This window comes from Neomonachus schauinslandi, chromosome 2 (assembly GCF_002201575.2).
Source record: "Neomonachus schauinslandi chromosome 2, ASM220157v2, whole genome shotgun sequence".
NCBI lineage: Eukaryota > Metazoa > Chordata > Mammalia > Carnivora > Phocidae > Neomonachus > Neomonachus schauinslandi.
In genome coordinates, this window is record NC_058404.1 from 131,381,352 (window position 1) to 131,399,024 (window position 17,673).

The window sequence follows — 17,673 nt, forward strand, 5'->3', positions numbered from 1 at the left end:
CCAATGAGGTATTACAGGAAGACAAGATTAGTAATAAGCAAACAAAGGCATGTAAATTTTCCTATGCAAATCTGAATGTATTACAAGAAGAATTTTCATTTCTGCAATACAGAGTTCAAAAATCAAAGAAAACACGGTCAAGGTTAGTATGAGTATGGGTAAAGTCCCTAGTATCTAGGTTGCTTATTTCAGGGTCAGTTTCTCTGAAGCACAGTTGGTTGTGTGTATTCGTTTAATGTCCCCTGCAGAAGATTGTAAGCTTAGTGACAGTGATGAAAAGTGCAAAGGAGCATGAAGTAGTATATAAATATAGTGAAAGAATGGGGTAATTGGGTAAAGAGACTTTGCTGAGATAATAAATTAGATTAATTCTGATCTAAATCTTAAAGCTGATTTGGGCAAATAAAATTCCAAAGATGATAAGCTTGTGTCCAGTAGTTTCTGAAATAGCAACTGTAACTGTGGATTTCCTTGGTTTATAAAGTTTTTACCTGTAACTGTGGATTTCCACTGGTTTATAAAGAGGTACTATAGCAAGTAATAGCGTAATTAAGTTTATTTAAGTTATATAACTAAATATTTATGAGTTTGTGTAACCAGCAGTTAGATTGGAGATTTTAAAAAATTCATTCAAAATGCTTGGTTTATGGGAAAAGATTGTACAACTTCGAATTATTAACAGCTACTTCTTTAAGACTGTTAAGGTTGGAGGGTCTACCATATTGGATATTAACAGAAATTAAAACCATTTAATAATAATGGCTAGCCACTTGGAGAAAAATAATTACTGGATTTCTTCTTTATTCTTTTAACACTTTATTCTTTTAACACTGGGTGGCTCAGTCGGTTAAGCGTCTGCCTTCAGCTCAGGTCATGATCTCAGGGTCCTGGGATCGAGGCCCGCATCAGGCTCCCTGCTCAGTGGGAAGCCTGCTTCTCCCTCTCCCACTCCCCCTCTTGTGTTCCCTGTCTCGCTGTCTCTCTCTCTCTCTCTCAAATAACTAAATAAAATCTTTAAAAAAAAAAAAAAAACTATAGATGGAACAAGAATATAAATACCAAAGTGAAACCATAAAACAATAATTTGGGATCAAGGAATGTCTTTGTAAAGAAGAACCAAGTGAGAAACCCTAAAGAAAAAGATTGGTGAATTTTTCAGACAAAAAAGCTAAAATGTCTGCACAATCCCAAATTGCATAAACAAAATTCCAAAAGAAAACTAGTAAGGATATTTATAACACATGTCACTAAAAAAATTACTCTTTTTAATATAGAAAAATTCATACAAATCAGTAAGAAAAAGAAAACTAGCCATTAGAAAATGAACCAAAGCTTATGAACAATGAGGTTCACAAATAATACAAGTACTAATAAACATAAGAAAATTGCTCAGTCTCGGGCGCCTGGGTGGCTCAGTTGGTTAAGCGACTGCCTTCAGCTCAGGTCATGATCCTGGAGTCCCTGGATCGAGTCCCGCATCCGGCTCCCTGCTCGGCAGGGAGCCTGCTTCTCCCTCTGACCCTACGCCCTCTCATGTGCTCTCTCTCTCTCTCTCTCATTCTCTCTGGCTCAAATAAATAAATAAAATCTTTAAAAAAAAAAAAAAAAAAGAAAAGAAAATTGCTCAGTCTCATTCATAGTTAAATATGGGCAAACTTTAAAATTTTTGTATTATCCAGGGATGTCAGAAGAATCGGAAGCAGGTACCCTCACATGCTGTTGATCAAGCTGTAAACCAGCGGAGCATCTTTGCAGGGCAATGTAGCAGTATGTGTCAGAATGTATAATTTGTATACCTGTTGATCTAGCAATCTCACCTCTAGCAATTTATCTTGCAGGTACTTGTACAATTATGTAAAAATGCTGGCAAGAATGTTCATTGCTGAAATACTTGTAATAGCAAGAACTGTAAATAACTTAAACGTCAGTAAATAAGATTGGCTAAATCAATTGTAGCTCTATACAATGTAATATTAAACAGCTATGTCTGCCAATATGGAAGGACCTCCAAAATTGATCAAGTAGCAAAAAAAAGTGCATAAATACACAATGGTATAGTTATATTTGCCTTTTTAAAAATATTATGCATATATAGATATGCTTAGTTATCCATAGAAAATTTCTGCAAGGAAACACAGTAATTGGAGCTGGGATAGGGAGACTTTTCAGTTTAAACTCTCATGTTTGAGTTTTGATGAAATGCATATATTAAATTTCTAAAAATAAAGAATACTCAATGGACTGGTAACACTGTCTAGAAGAAATAATGATTAGTTTATAATAATAAGGCGCTGAATATTGTATTTGAATGTCTATGATACTTTTACAAATACATTTTGAAATGTATAAATTACTTGAAATTGTCTAATATATAAAAGGGTATAGTTTTTCCCTGCAGTTCTCCTAAGGCAAACTTAGAGCTGGGTATAATGTAATGCAACAGTCTTACCAAGAAGAAAGAAGTGTCTAAAGATTCTAGTATCTAAAAATTGAGCTGGTGTCTCATAAGGTGGTTGGCACTCCATCACGACAAGTAAGAAAGAGGCAGGTAAGTAATGGTGGGGTGGACTTGTCATAGGCAAGTCATGGGATTAGAGTGAAAGATGAGATGTCCTTGCAGTGTTCTAGGATTCTCTGAACTGGTGTGTACTTCCCAAAATTGGTAGCTCTTAGTCAGTTTGTTGGACTGTTGGAAATTTAGCACACACAGATCTCTTTACCCCTGTCGTTCCTTCAATTAGGGCTTCCTTATGTGGAGGATTGGATGATTGTCCACCATCTAGTTTTAGAACATTCTGTCCCCTCAATGAGATCCCATGTGCCCATTTACGATTAGTTTCATTCCTACAATCTGTCCCAAACCCCAAACCTCAGACAATCACTAATTTACTACTTTCTGCAAGTTAACTGAATGTTTCTGTATGTTTACCTTTCCTGGCCATCTGATATCAGTGGAATCATACAGTATATGTTCTGTGACTGGCTTATTTCACTTAGCTCATTCTTGAGGCTCATCCATGTTGTAGCATGCATCAGTATTTCATTCCTTTTTAATTGCCATGATTGCTTTTATTGCTGTATTCTATTTTTTTTTTTTAAAGATTTTATTTATTTGACAGAGAGAGACACAGCGAGAGAGGGAACACAAGCAGGGGGAGCGGGAGAGGGAGAAGCAGGCTTCCCGCCGAGCAGGGAGCCCGACGCGGGGCTCGATCCCAGGACCCTGAGATCACGACCCGAGCCGAAGGCAGACGCTCAACGACTGAGCCACCCAGGCGCCCCGCTGTATTCTATTATATATCACATTTTGTCTCCTCATTTGTTAGTTGATAGTCTCCTCATTTGTTAGTTAGTTGATAGACATTTGGGCTATTTCCCTTTTTTTCCTTTTTTTTTTTAATTTAAAGTCAATTAGCCAACATGTAATTAGTTACATTATTAGCTTCAGGTGTAGAGTTCAATAATTTATCAGTTGCATATAACACCCAGTGCTGGGGCGCCTGGGTGGCTCAGTCGTTATAAGTCTGCCTTCGGCTCAGGTCATGATCGATCCCAGGGTCCTGGGATCGAGCCCCTCATCGGGCTCCCTGCTCAGCGGGAAGCCTGCTTCTCCCTCTCCCACTCCCCCTGCTTGTGTTCCTTCTCTCGCTATGTCTCTCTGTCAAATAAAATAAATAAAAGAAAAGAAAACCCAGTGCTCATCATATCATGTGCCCTCCTTAATGCCTGTCACCCAATTACCCCATCCCCTCACCCACCTCCCCTCCAGCAACCCTCAGTTCGTTTCCTGTAGTTAAGAGTCTCATGGTTTTTCTCCTTCTCCAATGACTTCCCATTCAGTTTTCCTTCCCTTTCACTATGATCCTCTGTACTGTTTCTTATATTCCACATATGAGTGAAACTGTGGGATAATTGTCTTTGATTGACTTATTTTGCTTGGCATAATACCCTCCAATTCCATCCACATTGATGTAAATGGTAAGCATCCCTTCTGATGGCTGAGTAATATTCCATTGTGTATATATACCACATCTTCTTTATCCATTCATCTGTCGATGGACATCTGGGCTCTTTCCACAGTTTGGTTATTGTGGATGGATATTGCTGCTATGAACATTGGGGTGCAGGTGCCCCTTCAGATCACTACATTTGTATCTTTGGGGTAAATACCCAGTAGTACAATTACTGGGTCATAGGGTAGCTCTATTTTTAACTTTTTGAGGAATCTCCATGCTGTTTTCCAGAGTGGCTGCACCAGCTTGCATTCCCACTAATAGTGTAAGAAGATTCCCCTTTCTCCACATCCTCACCAACACTTGTTGTTTCCTGTCTTGTTAATTTTGGCCGTTCTGACTGGTGTGAAGTGGTATCTCATTGTGGTTTTGATTTGTATTTCCCTGATGCCAAGTGATATGGACCATTTTTTAATGTGTCTGTTAGCCATTTGTATGTCTTTGGAGAAATGTCTGTTCATGTCTTCTGCCCATTTCTTGACTTTGGGTGTTGAGATTGATAAGTTCTTTATAGATCTTGGATACTAGCCCTTTATTTGATATGTCACACTTAGGCTATTTCCTACTATTAAGAATAATGCTGCATTTGGATAGGTACCTACGAGTGGAATTGCTGGATCATATGCTAAATTTATGTTTAATGTTTTAAGAAACTGCCAGATATTTTCCAAAATGATTGCATCATTTTACATGCCCATTATCAATATGAGAATCCCAATTTCTCCACATCCTTGTCAACATATGGTATTCTTACTCTTTTATTAGAGCCATTCTAGTGAATCTGTAGTGCTGTTACTTAATGACTGATGATGTTAGGCATTTTTCATAGACCTATTACCCATTTGTATATCTCCTTTGGTTATATGTCTGTCCATGTCTTTTGCCCATTTTTTTTATTGGGTTGTTGGTTCTTATTGTGTTGAGTTCTTTTTACATAGTATGGATACAAGTCCTTTCTCAGATACATGACCCACAGGAGTGGGGGTTTTGTCCTGTCTTTCAGATCAATTCAGCCAGAACCAAAGCTACTGGTTTCATTACTGTTGTGTGCCAACCCCACCAAGGGGGTAGGAGGGGTTGGAAGTAGACCCAGGCAAGTGTGCCACAAACTCCGATTACTTATCACTAAACTTCATCATCTTTTCACGAATAAGTGTCTCTTACTGTGTTTTTTTGCCTTTGGTCAGTTTCTAGATCCCTGAAATGATTGTTTTGACAATTTTGTCCAGGTTTGTATTGTTTTGTTTAGGAGAGGATTTGTAGAACCCTGTACTCTACCACTGGAAGTCAGCAGTAGGTCTTGACTTCATTTTATATAGAAAATTTAACTTTTTATAATAACCTTTCATTTTTCTTGCAATAATAGTAATACATGTCTAGTGTATAAAATTTAGGAAATAAAAAGGAGAAAATAATAAGATTCCATAACACAGAAATAAACATGTACTATGTTTGCTTACGTCCTATAGTTTTTCTATGAGCCTATAAACTTATAAAAACTTATAGAAACAGATTAGACTTGACATTAGTTTTATAGTAATCTCCCCACCCCCAAATAACAGTATATTATGAATATCTAGAGGTCCCATTTGTATAAGATGGTAGTCTTGCTCACTGTTAATTACCCCTCCCCTGTGTTTGGAGACCAGACTAAAAGAGGACAGCCTGGGAAGAAGCCCCAGTTTTTCTTAGGTGTTGCCAAATTGTTCTCCAGAAATTTTAATCCATTTACATCCACTGCTTTTTACCAATTTTTTTCTTTTCAAAAAATTTTCCATGAGTAGAAAGGATGACAAATAGCATTACATTGTTTTTGCCTACCTTTGATTACTACGATCTTCACCACCTCCTGAGAAAATCTATTCTATCTTTAGAAGTGATTATCATTTCTTCTTCATATGTCTTAAAATCTGTTTTCAGATAACTACCCTTCACTTTCTGGTTTTGTCCTCTGAACCACATGGCTGCTCTTTTAAAATCTGGAAGTGTTTCAACCCCAAATCTTCCTGTTTGAGTGTAATTATAGCAGGTTCTTCATTCCTTCCTCACATAACATGGTTCATTTTTTAAATGATTAATTTTTAAATTGTTTTAAATTTTAAATTTTTTAAGTTTTTAAATTTTAAAAAATTTCTTTATCACTTCAAAGTCTCTGCAGCCATTTATGAATTGGTTAAAGTTTGTTCTCTGGTAATTTTCTCAAGGAAGGTTCAAGTATACAATATTTTCTTAGCCTTTGTATATTTAAACTATAGCTTTTATAGATGAAGGACAGCTGGACTGGTTATTAAATTTGGCTCATGCAGTGTTTCTTCAAATATCTTTTAAGTCTTACTCTGTTGTCTTCCGACATTAAATACTGCAATCTGTAAGTTTGAGGCTACTCGTTTTCTTTCCTTATTATGACATGACTTTTGCCTGGCTGCCCAGGGGACTCTTCTTTATTGTTAGTCTAATAATTTCCCTAGAATAGACCTTCATGTGGACTGTTCTGAGTCTAAGGTGTGTCTTTTCAGTTTGTAGATTCAGGCCTTCTGTTGAAACAAAGTTTTTGTGAATTACATCTTCAAAAGTACTACTCCATTATTTGGTTTTCTTCTTTGGAGACTCCAATAACACATATATTGGAGCTCATTAAACTGATTTCTGTAGTTATCTCTTAAACCCTTGTCATTCTTTTCTTAGTGTTTCATTATGTCTACTTTTCTCATTTATGTCTTCTACGTTCCTTACTGGGCTGTTAATAGCTGTTCTCCTTTGTGCTCTTGATAATTTAGTCTTCATTTCTGAAATGGTTTTGTCTTTTCCTTTTCTTCCCTTCATGATTCTGCCAGTTTCCATTTCACATTCTCTATGGACTGAGTATCTCTTCCCTAAATTTGTACATTTCAGCTTTGTGGTATCTTTTCATCGTAATCAATTCATTAACTTTTATTTTAATTGTGGTAAAATATACATAACATAAAACTTACCATTTTAACCATTTTTTGATCTACAATTCAGTGGCATTAGTACATTCACGATGTTTTGTAACAATTATGATTATCCACTTCCAGAACTTTGCATCGTCTCCAACATAAACTTTGTACCGATTAAACAACTGCCCATTCCCTCCTCTGCCCCCCCCCCCCGGCCCCTGGTACCCATTGTTCTATTTCCAGTCTCTATGAGTCTGCCTATCCTAGATATCTCACAAGTAGAAACATGTAATTTTTGTCTTTTTGGGTCTGGTTTATTTCACTTTGATACTGTTTTCAAGCTTCATCGATGTTATAGCATGTGTCAGAATTTCATTCCTTTATAAAGCTGAATAATATTCCACCGTGTATATACATACCACATTTTGTTGGTCTGTTGATAGACATTTGGATTGTTTTTACTTTTTGGCTGTTTTGAATAATGCTGCTATGAACATAGGTTTATAAGTATTCGAGTCCTTGGCTTTAATATACCCAGAAGCAAAATTGCTGGATCACATGGAAGTTTTATATTTAACTTTTTGAGGAACCACCTGTTTTTCATAGTGTACAATTGTTACATTGCCACCAGCGATGAATGAAGGCTCCAGGTTTTCCACATCCCAGTCAGCACTTGTTTTCTGTTTCTTTTGCTTTTTTGCTTTTGTTTTGTTTGTTTTTTAATAGCCATCTTACTGGATGTAAAGCAGTATCTCACTGTGGTTTTATTTTCTTTTCTTTAAACTGAAGAATGATCCTGATGTGGTTTTGTCTTTTTCTTTAACGTACATCTTTTTTTAAAGTTTTTATTTAAATTCCAGTTAACATACAGTGTTATATTAGTTTCAGGTGTACAATAGTGATTCATTACTTCCATACAATACCCCATACTCCTCACAAGTGCCCTCCTTAATTTCCATCACCTATTTAACCCCCACCCCCCCCAACCTCCCCTCCACTAACTATCAGTTTGTTTTCTATAGTTAAGAATTTGTTTTTTGGTTTGCCGTTCTCTCTTTTGTCTTGTTTTTTAAATTCCACATATAAGTGAGATCATCCAGTATTTGTCTTTCTCCATATGGCTTATTTCACTTAGCATAATACACTCTAGTTCTATCCATGTCATTGCAAATGGCAAGATTTCATTCTTTTCTATGGTTGAGTAATACTCCATTATATATATATCACTTCTTTATCCACTCATTAGTCGATGGACACTGGTAGTGTTTCCATAATTTGGCCATTGTAGATAATGCTGCTATAAACACTGGGGTGCATGTATCCCTTTGAATTATTATTTTTGTATTCTTTGGGTAAATACCTAGAGTGCAATTGCTGGATCATAGGATAATTCTATTTTTAACTTTTTGAGGAACTTTCATACTGTTTTCCAGAGCTGCACCAGTTTGCATTCCCACCAACAGTACTATAGGGTTCCCCTTTCTCCACATCCTCACCAAAACCTGTTGTTTCTTGTGTTGTTGATTTTAGCCATTCTGACAAGAGTGAGGTGATATCTCATTGTAGTTTTGATTTGCATTTCCCTGATGATAGTGATGTTGAGCATCTTTTCATGTGTCTGTTGGCCATCATATGTTTTCTTTGGAAAAATGTCTATTCATGTCTTCTGCCCATTTTTAGATTATTCCGTTTTTGGGGTGTTAAATTTGATAAGTTCTTTATAGACTTTGATACTAATTCTTTATCAGATCTGTCATTTGCAAATATCTTCTCCCATTCTGTAGGTTGCCTTTAAATTTTGTTGATCATTTCCTTCATGGTGCAGAAGCTTTTTATTTTGATGAAATCCCAATAGTTTATTTTTGCTTTTGTTTCCCTTGCCTCAGGAGACATATCTAGAAAGAAGTTGCTATGGCTGATGTCAAAGAGGTTACTGCTTGTGATCACTGGTTTTGATGGACATTTCCCTAATGACTAGTGATATTGAGCATCTTTTCATGTGCTTACTGAACATTTGTTGTCTTTAGAGAAATATCTGTTCAACTTCTTTGTCCATTTTTGAAGTGGGTTGTTTGGTTTTTTGGTTGAGTGGTAGAAATTCTTCACATATTCTGGATATTAATTCCTTATCACATATAAGATTTGCAAATATTTTCTCCTATTCTGTGGGTTGTCTTTGCGCTCTGTTGATGGTGTCTTCTGATGCATAAAAGTTGTTAATTTTGATAAAATCAAATTTATTTTGTTATTGCCCGTCTTTTGGTGTCATTTCCTTCTTCAGTTTTGTTAGTTCTGGTTGTTAGGTTACAGTTTCCATCTGCTTCTTGGTAAGGGTTTTGTGATGAGTTATTTTAGGAAAGTCATGATGCTTTTTTATACTTTTTTAAAGAAAAGTCTCCATATAGTTGCTGGTAATGTTCTTTTTTTCTTACTCATATTTCAGTGAGATGGATTTTTGTAATATCAGGAGCAAGAGGTTCCTGTGGGGTGTAGTGATGGGAGGGCCAACACAGCTTTTCAAGTTACACAGCCCTGGGACTCCCTCTATTGCTACCAAAAGGACTATTTTCTTAGGCATGGCCCCTGTTTGCCCATCTCTCCTTTGCCTCTCATAAGTGAACCTGAGTCAGGAGGGCTCTATTGTCTTTTCTTCATAAACTTGCTCTCCAAGGGAATGAAACCTATGGTGATATAGGTGGTGTATTTTCCTGGTGCTTCCTGATTGATATCTGCCCCTTGTCCCTACTTTCTGCACCTTCTTTCTCCTCTTCCTTTAAGCAGTTAAGCCCCATTCAGCTCCCTCTCCAAGCGTATTCTTTTTTTTTTTTTAAAGATTTTATTTATTTATTTATTTATTTGACAGAGAGAGAGACAGCAAGAGAGGGAACACAAGCAGGGGGAGTGGGAGAGGGAGAAGCAGGCTTCCTGCCGAGCAGGGAGCCCGATCCCAGGACCCTGGGATCATGACCTGAGCCAAGGCAGATGCTTAATGACAGAGCCACCCAGGTGCCCCAAAGTGTATTCTATCTTTAAAAAAAAAAAAAAAAAAATTGTAAGAGAGTTTGAACACCTTTCACTGCTGCATGCCTACTGGCTCTCACCAGAGTCCTCACAGTGCTGAGGTGATGTCTGCTGTAAGCTTTCTGCCCCACCTTCACCTTTAGCAGTATGTACAAATTGGAGTTGACCGTTTTTCTTTTTTTTTTTTTGTAAGATTTTATATATTTATTTGACAGAGCGAGAGAGCACAAGCTGGGAGAGCAGTAGAAGGAGAGGGAGAAGAGGCTCCCCTATGAGCAGGGAGCACAATGTGGGGCTCGATCCCAGGACCCTGGGATCATGACCTGAGCTGAAGGCAGACGCTTAACCATTTGAGCCACCTAGGCACCCCTGTTTTTCTGTCTTCTGTTACTTTTCTTCATCCTCTTCTTAATCTGTGTGGTTTCAGGAAAAGTGATAACATTCACAAAATTTTTACTGGGTTTGTTTTTACTAGTTTCTCAAACATTTCAATAATACTAAATAACATGGACTTAACTTTTTAATCTTTTCAGTCTAAATTGTAGACATTAGTTGAACTTGTGAAATACAAGATGATCTAAGATATTTTTAAGTATGTTTATTTGCATAGAGAAATCAGATTTTTAAAAAGTTTTTCTCTTGATTAAACCTAACTTTTCTATAAATGTTTAAAGATTCTTAAATCTTTATTTTTCCCATCATAGACTTCCTTGGAGATTATAATTTTTTATTTGAGGTCTAATTGATATATAGGACATTATATCAGTTTCAGGTGTACAGTGGAATGATTCAGTATTTGCATACTTTGCAAAGTGATCACTGCAGTAAGTCTAGTTTACATCTGTCACCATACTTAAAAATTCTCATCACAAAAAAATTTTTGTAATTAAGATATAGTCTCTTAGCAACTTTCAAATATGCAGTACGGTATTAGTAATTGTAGCCACCATGCTGTACTTCACATACCTATGACTTAATTATTTTGTAGCTGGATTTGTACTGTTTGATCTCCCTTCAACCATTTGGCCCACCTCTCCACTCGCCTCTAGCAACCACCAGTCTGTTCTCTGTATCCATGGGCTCAGTTGCTTGTTTGTTTAGATTCCATGTAAAAGTGAAATCACATGGTATTTGTCTTTATCCTTCTGACTTATATACCATAATGCCCTCAGGGTCCATCCATATTGTCAAAGATGGAAAGGTTTTGTTCATTTTTATGGCTAAATAATATTCCATTGTGTGTGTGTGTAAATGTATGTGTATATCTATGTATCTGTGTAGATACACATACATATATATACACATGACACTTTTTTTTATCCATTCATTCTCTGATGGACACTTAGATTGTTTCTATGTCTTGGCTATTGCAAATAATTCTTCAGTGAACATGGGGTGCACATATCTTTTTGAATTAGTGTTTTTGTCTTTAGATAAATACCCAGAAGTAGAATTGCTGGATCAAATGGTAGTTCTTTTTTTAGTTTTGAGGAACCTCTATACTCTTTTCCATAGTAGCTGCACCAATTTAAATTCCCCCTAAAAGTGAACAAGGCTTACCTTTTCACATTTTTGCCAGCACTTGTTATCTCTATTTTATAAGAGCCACTCTAACAGCTGTGAGGTTATATCTCGTTGTGGTTTTGATTTTCATTTCTCTGATTAGTGATGTTGAGCATCTCTTCATATACCTGTTGGCTATTGGTTTGTCTTTTTTGGAAAAATGTCTATTCAGATCTTCAGCCCATTTTTTAATGAGATCTTTTTGTTTTTCTGTTTTTGCTATTGAGTTGTATGAACTCTTTATACATTTTGGATATTAACCTCTTTTCAGATATGATTTGCAAATATTTTCCCATTAATTAGGTTGCTTTTTTATTTTGTTAATGGTTTCCTTTGCTGTGCAGAAGCCTTTTAGTTTGGTGTAGTCCCACTTATTTATTTTTGCTTGTGTTGCCTTTGCTTTTGGTATCAAATCCAAACAAATTATTGTGAAGAGTGATGTCAAGGAGTTTAGTGCCTATGTTTTCTTCTAGGAGTTTTATGGTTTCAGGTCTTACGTTCAAGCCTTTAATCCATTTTGAGTTAATTTTTGTGCCTTGTATAAAATAGTGGTCTAGTTTCATTCTTTTGCATGTGACTGTCTAGTTTTTCCAACATCACTTATTGAAGAAACTGTCCTTTCCCATTGTATATTCTTGGCTCCTTTGTTGTAAATTAATTCACCAAATACGTGTAGATTTACTTCTGGGCTCTCTATTCTGTTAGATTAATCTATGTGTTTTTAATAGTGTCAGTACCACACTATTTTGATTACTATAGCTTTGTAATACAGCTTTCTTCTTCCTCAAGATTGCTTTGGTTATTTGGGCCTTTTGTAGTTGTATACAAATTTTACAATTATTTGTTCTATTTCCATGAAAAATGCTGTTGGAATTTTGAGAGGGATTGCATTGAATCTGTAGATTGCTTTGGGTAGTATGGGCACTTTAACAATATTCTTCTGATACATGAGCATGCATTATCTTTACATTCGTTTGTGTCAGCTTTATGCTTTCTAAAGATAGAATGTTTCGTGTACTTTGTTGGATTCATTACCCATGGATTCTAGCTTAAGAACCATTATTTAGATTTACAAAGCATGTAGATATTGATAGATGCTACAACATGTTTGCCTAAGGATAACTAATAAGATATCCCTAACCTCCTTTGATTTTTAAAATTAATGAGCTAGATTTGGAAAAAACTGATTTATAGAATGCTTATTTTAACAATAAATGTTCAATAAATGTTGAAATTCTGACAGCGTTATTTGAAACTGGATTTTCCCTGTTTCATGTAAAAAAAAAAAAAAGTCTATTGATAAGTATTCTGAGTGAACTCTATGATGTTACCAGGATGCAAGTCCCCCCCTTTTTTTTTTTTTTCTTTCCTATTTTACTGTCCTAGAACTTAGCTTCTAGTTTCTGGATTGCTACAGAGTCACAGGGCTACCAGGCCTTATACCTGTGATCTCAGCAGGGAACAAGGATATAGGGATCAGAATGGGTTGTCCTCCCGTTTAATAAAAGGAGTTTTTTTGGGTGGTCCTAACAATTTCCATTTACATCTCATTGGCCAAACTTAGGTATATGGCCATCCATATCTACAAGGATAATGCTGCAAGGAAGGTGGTATATTTTAACTGGGTACTTTGTTTCTCCTCCTATCAAACAAAATCAGAGTTCTGTTAATGGGGAAGAAGAAAAAAATGACCCATTAGTAAGCAAGTACAAACTCTGCTACAGTGTCTTTTCAAAGAATTGGTTACTCCAAAGAAATTCTTAACATTTTTCATCATTGACTCTCTTCTGGTTGTGTGATAGGTAAACTTCAACATGCATTATCTTATTAAACTTTCATAACACTTTCACAATTCACAGCACTTACCATAGCACATACCCTCCCCAAAGTCTATCACCCAGCCACCCCATCCCTCCCACCCCCGTTACTGCATTTAATAGATGAAGACCCAATCTTAGTGTAGATGGAAATTTTTTTAAGATGAAGATCCAGTCTTGGTGTAGATGAAATATTTTATAAGCTCAGCAGGCTGAAAGTGATGATGATTTGGCTGCAGTACTTGCCCTCCCGGTGACCCGTAAGTTGACTCAGCTGTTAATGGCTGGACAGAGACCATAGGTCATTCTTATTGTTGCCTTTGCCCCTCTCCAAAGCTGCACATTTGACCAGAGGCTGGCATTCCTATTGAGAATACACAAGTCAGTGACAAAACAGGTTTTCAAACCCAGGTACCCTAATATCCGATGGAGTGCCTTCCCAGTGATCCAAACCTATCCAAGTTAATATGATTGTCTAGGTCTCTGTGTAGGAATAATCCCACAATTATTATTTTTTTTAATTGGAATTTGAAGAGAAGACGTTCCTCTCCCTCCTGATTGTGCTGTCAAAATGGTGTTGCTTTTTGTTAGTAGGGAGTCTCTTTGAGAGGCTCCTATTTTTCCCAATTTTTATTAATAAAAAAATAGCAAGCATTCATAAAAGTTAAAAGGATAGTAAAATGAACATTTCATATATTGTCCACTCAAATTTAAAAATTTGCTTTCTACTCTATGCCCACTCTTACTCTGTGTGTATATACATAGCATATACATAAATATGTACATATACATGAATATGCTTTATATTCGATTTTAAAGTATTTGAAGACTTGACACTATACCCCTACTTCAGCATGCACCTCATAAGAATAAGGAACACTCTACAGGTGAGATAAATTAGAACTTACACAATGTTGTTATATTTAAAAACATTTATAGAAAATCCATCTGATATGCAACATATACTTAGATTTCCCCAATTGTCTCAGAGACAAGGCTTTTTTTAAACCAAGAACCAATCAAGATTCATATATTACATTTAAAGTTTGTGTATTTTAATTCCTTTTAAATCTAGAATCAGTCTTTCCTTCATGGTACTGATATTTTGAAGAGTCCAGGCCAGTTTGTTAGAATGTCCCTCATTTTGGATTTGTCTAGGATTGACTGTTTTCTCATGGTCTCTTCCACTTTATTCTTTTAGCTGTTGTATTTCCTGTAGACTATCAGTTAGAGTTAGAGGCTAGATTTGCATCAGTTTAAACATTTGTGGCAAGAATACTTTGTAAATGAGGTGTTCTGCATGTTACATTACATCAGGAGCACATATTGTCAAGTCTTCTCGTGATAAATGATGATAAATTTTGATTTTTTTGAGATAAAGTGAATATACCCAGATATCAATTGTAAGGGCAGTTTTTTCCCCTTGTAAAAACTATGTGATCTTTGATGCTGTGAAGAGCCTGTTCTCCAACTTTTCACACGACATTTTAGTGTCCGTTGATAATCTTTGTTTGGGTCATTTGTTAAATGATTTGTGGAAGCTGGAGATTTTTTGATTCTGCTATTTTTCCTACATTTGGCTGCAGGATTTTCTGCATGGAGGACCTTTACTAAAAACCCCTTCTCTTCCAAATCTCATTTTTATTTACACAGTATATTATAATTACTTACAGTTGTTACTCCTGGTGGTCCACCTATTCCAGATTTGGCCATAGGAGCCCCTGTAATCTGGCCCACAGGTCTTCTTGACACATTCCATTAGTCCTTGACCATTTCCTTGCTTTCTGGAACAAGGAGTCTCAGGTTTATCTTGCGCTTTCCTTGCACTCCTTTTATTTGGTGGTGGAGTGGCTTGCTACTCTCCACATTCCTGGTTAGATGTATTAGTTCTAGTCCCAATTCCAGAGAGTTTTAAGGCCCACAGTTCTGAATTTAGCTGGCAATGTAATCTGATTGTTCTTCAAAGTACCTTAAAATGCTGGTACTTAAATTCTTGGAGGATTGCCTTAAGGAAATACAAGCTATTGATTTCAGTAGTCTCAAATTGATTTGTGTATTAAGCTCTGCAGACAAAGAGCTGCATTGTAATGTTGCCCTCCTTGGGCCTATGTAGAACCACCAATATTAAAGGTTATGGTACCGTGTCATGGTTAAAAGCCCAAGTGCCAGAGCCAGAGAACCTGGGGGTTATACTCTCTAAAACTTACTAGTTGTGTAAACTTAGGCAAGTTCCTTTTTCTTTGTGCCTTAGTTTACTTGTCCCGGTGGGAATAGTAAACATGCCTACTGATAAGGTTGTTTTAAAATTTAGAGATGTTAATTTTAAAGTACTTACAACAGAGCTGGCACTAATCAGCACCCAGTAAATGTTAGCTATTAAAAAACTCAAGGCTTCTGAAACTCATCCCATTTACAAGATTGATGGAAGTATTCTCTTTTCAGGTTTTAATAGCAGAAATATTGATGTTGCTTCTGAGCATATCTGACTTTAAGGTGACCAAGAAACTTGTAAATAATCTTATTTTCCTGTTTCACAAAAATAGGACTTTTCTCATTTCTAACAAGGGCACTGGACTGTGCGGCATGTGCTTTTTGTTCTCACCACATTTTTTGTGGAGGCAGAATTAAGCATCTGCCCCCAGGAGTCAGATTGCCTTAGTGTGACTCTTGGCTGCACCACATCCTTGATGTGACCTCGAGCGCATTACTTAGACCCTCTGTGCCTCTGTAAAATGGGAATCACGGAAGCCTCTTCCTTCCTAGTATTTCTTTTCTAGGGTTTAACAAGTGAAGCCATCTGAAGTATCTGAAGCCATGACATAGTCAGCTGACTTCATATAAGTCTTCTGATTATCTCTCTTCTAAAGTCCTGGTTTTCTATATGCTCTGATTATTATTTTATTTTTTCCAAAGTACTTTTATCAGTTGTGTGTGTGTGTGTGTGTGTGTCTGTCTGTCTGTCTATCTCAGAACCGAAATGTATTCTGGCTACCTTAAGCCCAAAGAAACTTCAGTAGCAAGTTATGGAGTGGATCACCACATGAAAGAACAGCTGAAACACCAATGTCAGGGCAGCTCAAGAACCATAGTAGCTCCAACAATGCAGGTGGCAAGAGTTAATCTAATGGTTACTTAACAGCTTGTGAGAACACTGCAGCTGGAACCAATTAGCTCCAGCCTTTTTCTGTGCTTGTGACCATCCACTCAAGTGTCAGTGGCCTGCAAGAGAGAAAGGTCTGATGTATGTACCTGGCAGGGAGCCTGAGGACAGTTCTTGGGAAAGGGTGGTCCTTTTCAGTGGCAGTCCCTACAAAGTTATCCACAACAAGGGAATAGTCATTCCCCAAAAGACAGTTAGGATATGTTACTAGAAAAAAAAGGGGGAAGTGGAGATGAGGTGACCCCAAACCAACAAATGGTGAATGGGAATATACACAAAGCAAAGTTTAAAGAGTTAAGTTTGACTCAGAATATCTCAATTAGTCATTATTTTTAGCTTATTTTAAATCAAGAAAGGTAAGATATATGTTTGAAAAGGTAAAATTACATAGATATTGACATTTATAAAGAAGTAATGATATATCATTGTCTAAGAGTACAAATTAATTTCAGTTTAAGTAGAATTAATCATAAATGACTTTATTTCTACAGTTATTTTTCCATGACAAAAGGACTATTGAATATTTATTACTTACCAGAAGGGGTCATTATATTTGCTGTAAGCTGCTGTATATTTTTTTAATAATTTAGGTATAAACTACTGAAGTAGTATAGTAGTTTAGGTGGTAACATCTCATTGCTTCCTGCTAGCTGATTTCTTCATCAACCAGGCTAGACTTTATTATATATTTGTGGTCACTGACAAATTGATTGTGATGACTCGGGAAATACAGTTGTTTTGTTTCATTGTGGTTTTTTATTTTTATTTAAGATTTTATTTATTTGACAGAGAAAGACACAGTGAGAGAGGGAACACAGCAGGGGGAGTGGGAGAGGGAGAAGCAGGCTTCCCGCAGAGCAGAGAGCCTGATGTGGGGCTCAATCCCAGGACCCTGAGATCACGACCTGAGCCTAAGGCAGACGCTTAACGACTGAGCCACCCAGGCCACTCCCATTGTGTTTTTTTTAAACAATATTTATTTTTAAAATGTTAACCTGAATTACATTACCAGTTAAAAACAGAGGTTCTTGGGGCGCCTGGGTGGCTCAGTTGCTTAAGCGACTGCCTTCGGCTCGGGTCATGATCCTGGAGTCCCGGGATCGAGTCCCGCATCGGGCTCCCTGCTCGGCAGGGAGTCTGCTTCTCCCTCTCCCACTCCCCCCTCTTGTGCTCTTTCTCTC

General features: G+C 36.7%; 1 protein-coding gene across 1 annotated transcript in view; it reads left to right on the forward strand.

Annotated features, from left to right (window-relative positions):
- The first annotated feature begins 635 nt into the window (after positions 1 to 635).
- Positions 636 to 17,673, forward strand: part of FAM13A (family with sequence similarity 13 member A) — a 336,606-nt gene continuing 319,568 nt past the window's right edge. Inside the window, exons 1-3 of the mRNA XM_044913092.1 lie at positions 636 to 704; positions 1,680 to 1,781; positions 2,480 to 2,548. Coding sequence (XP_044769027.1) covers positions 636 to 704; positions 1,680 to 1,781; positions 2,480 to 2,548 — 240 coding nt within the window. The remainder of the gene's footprint in view (positions 705 to 1,679; positions 1,782 to 2,479; positions 2,549 to 17,673) is intronic.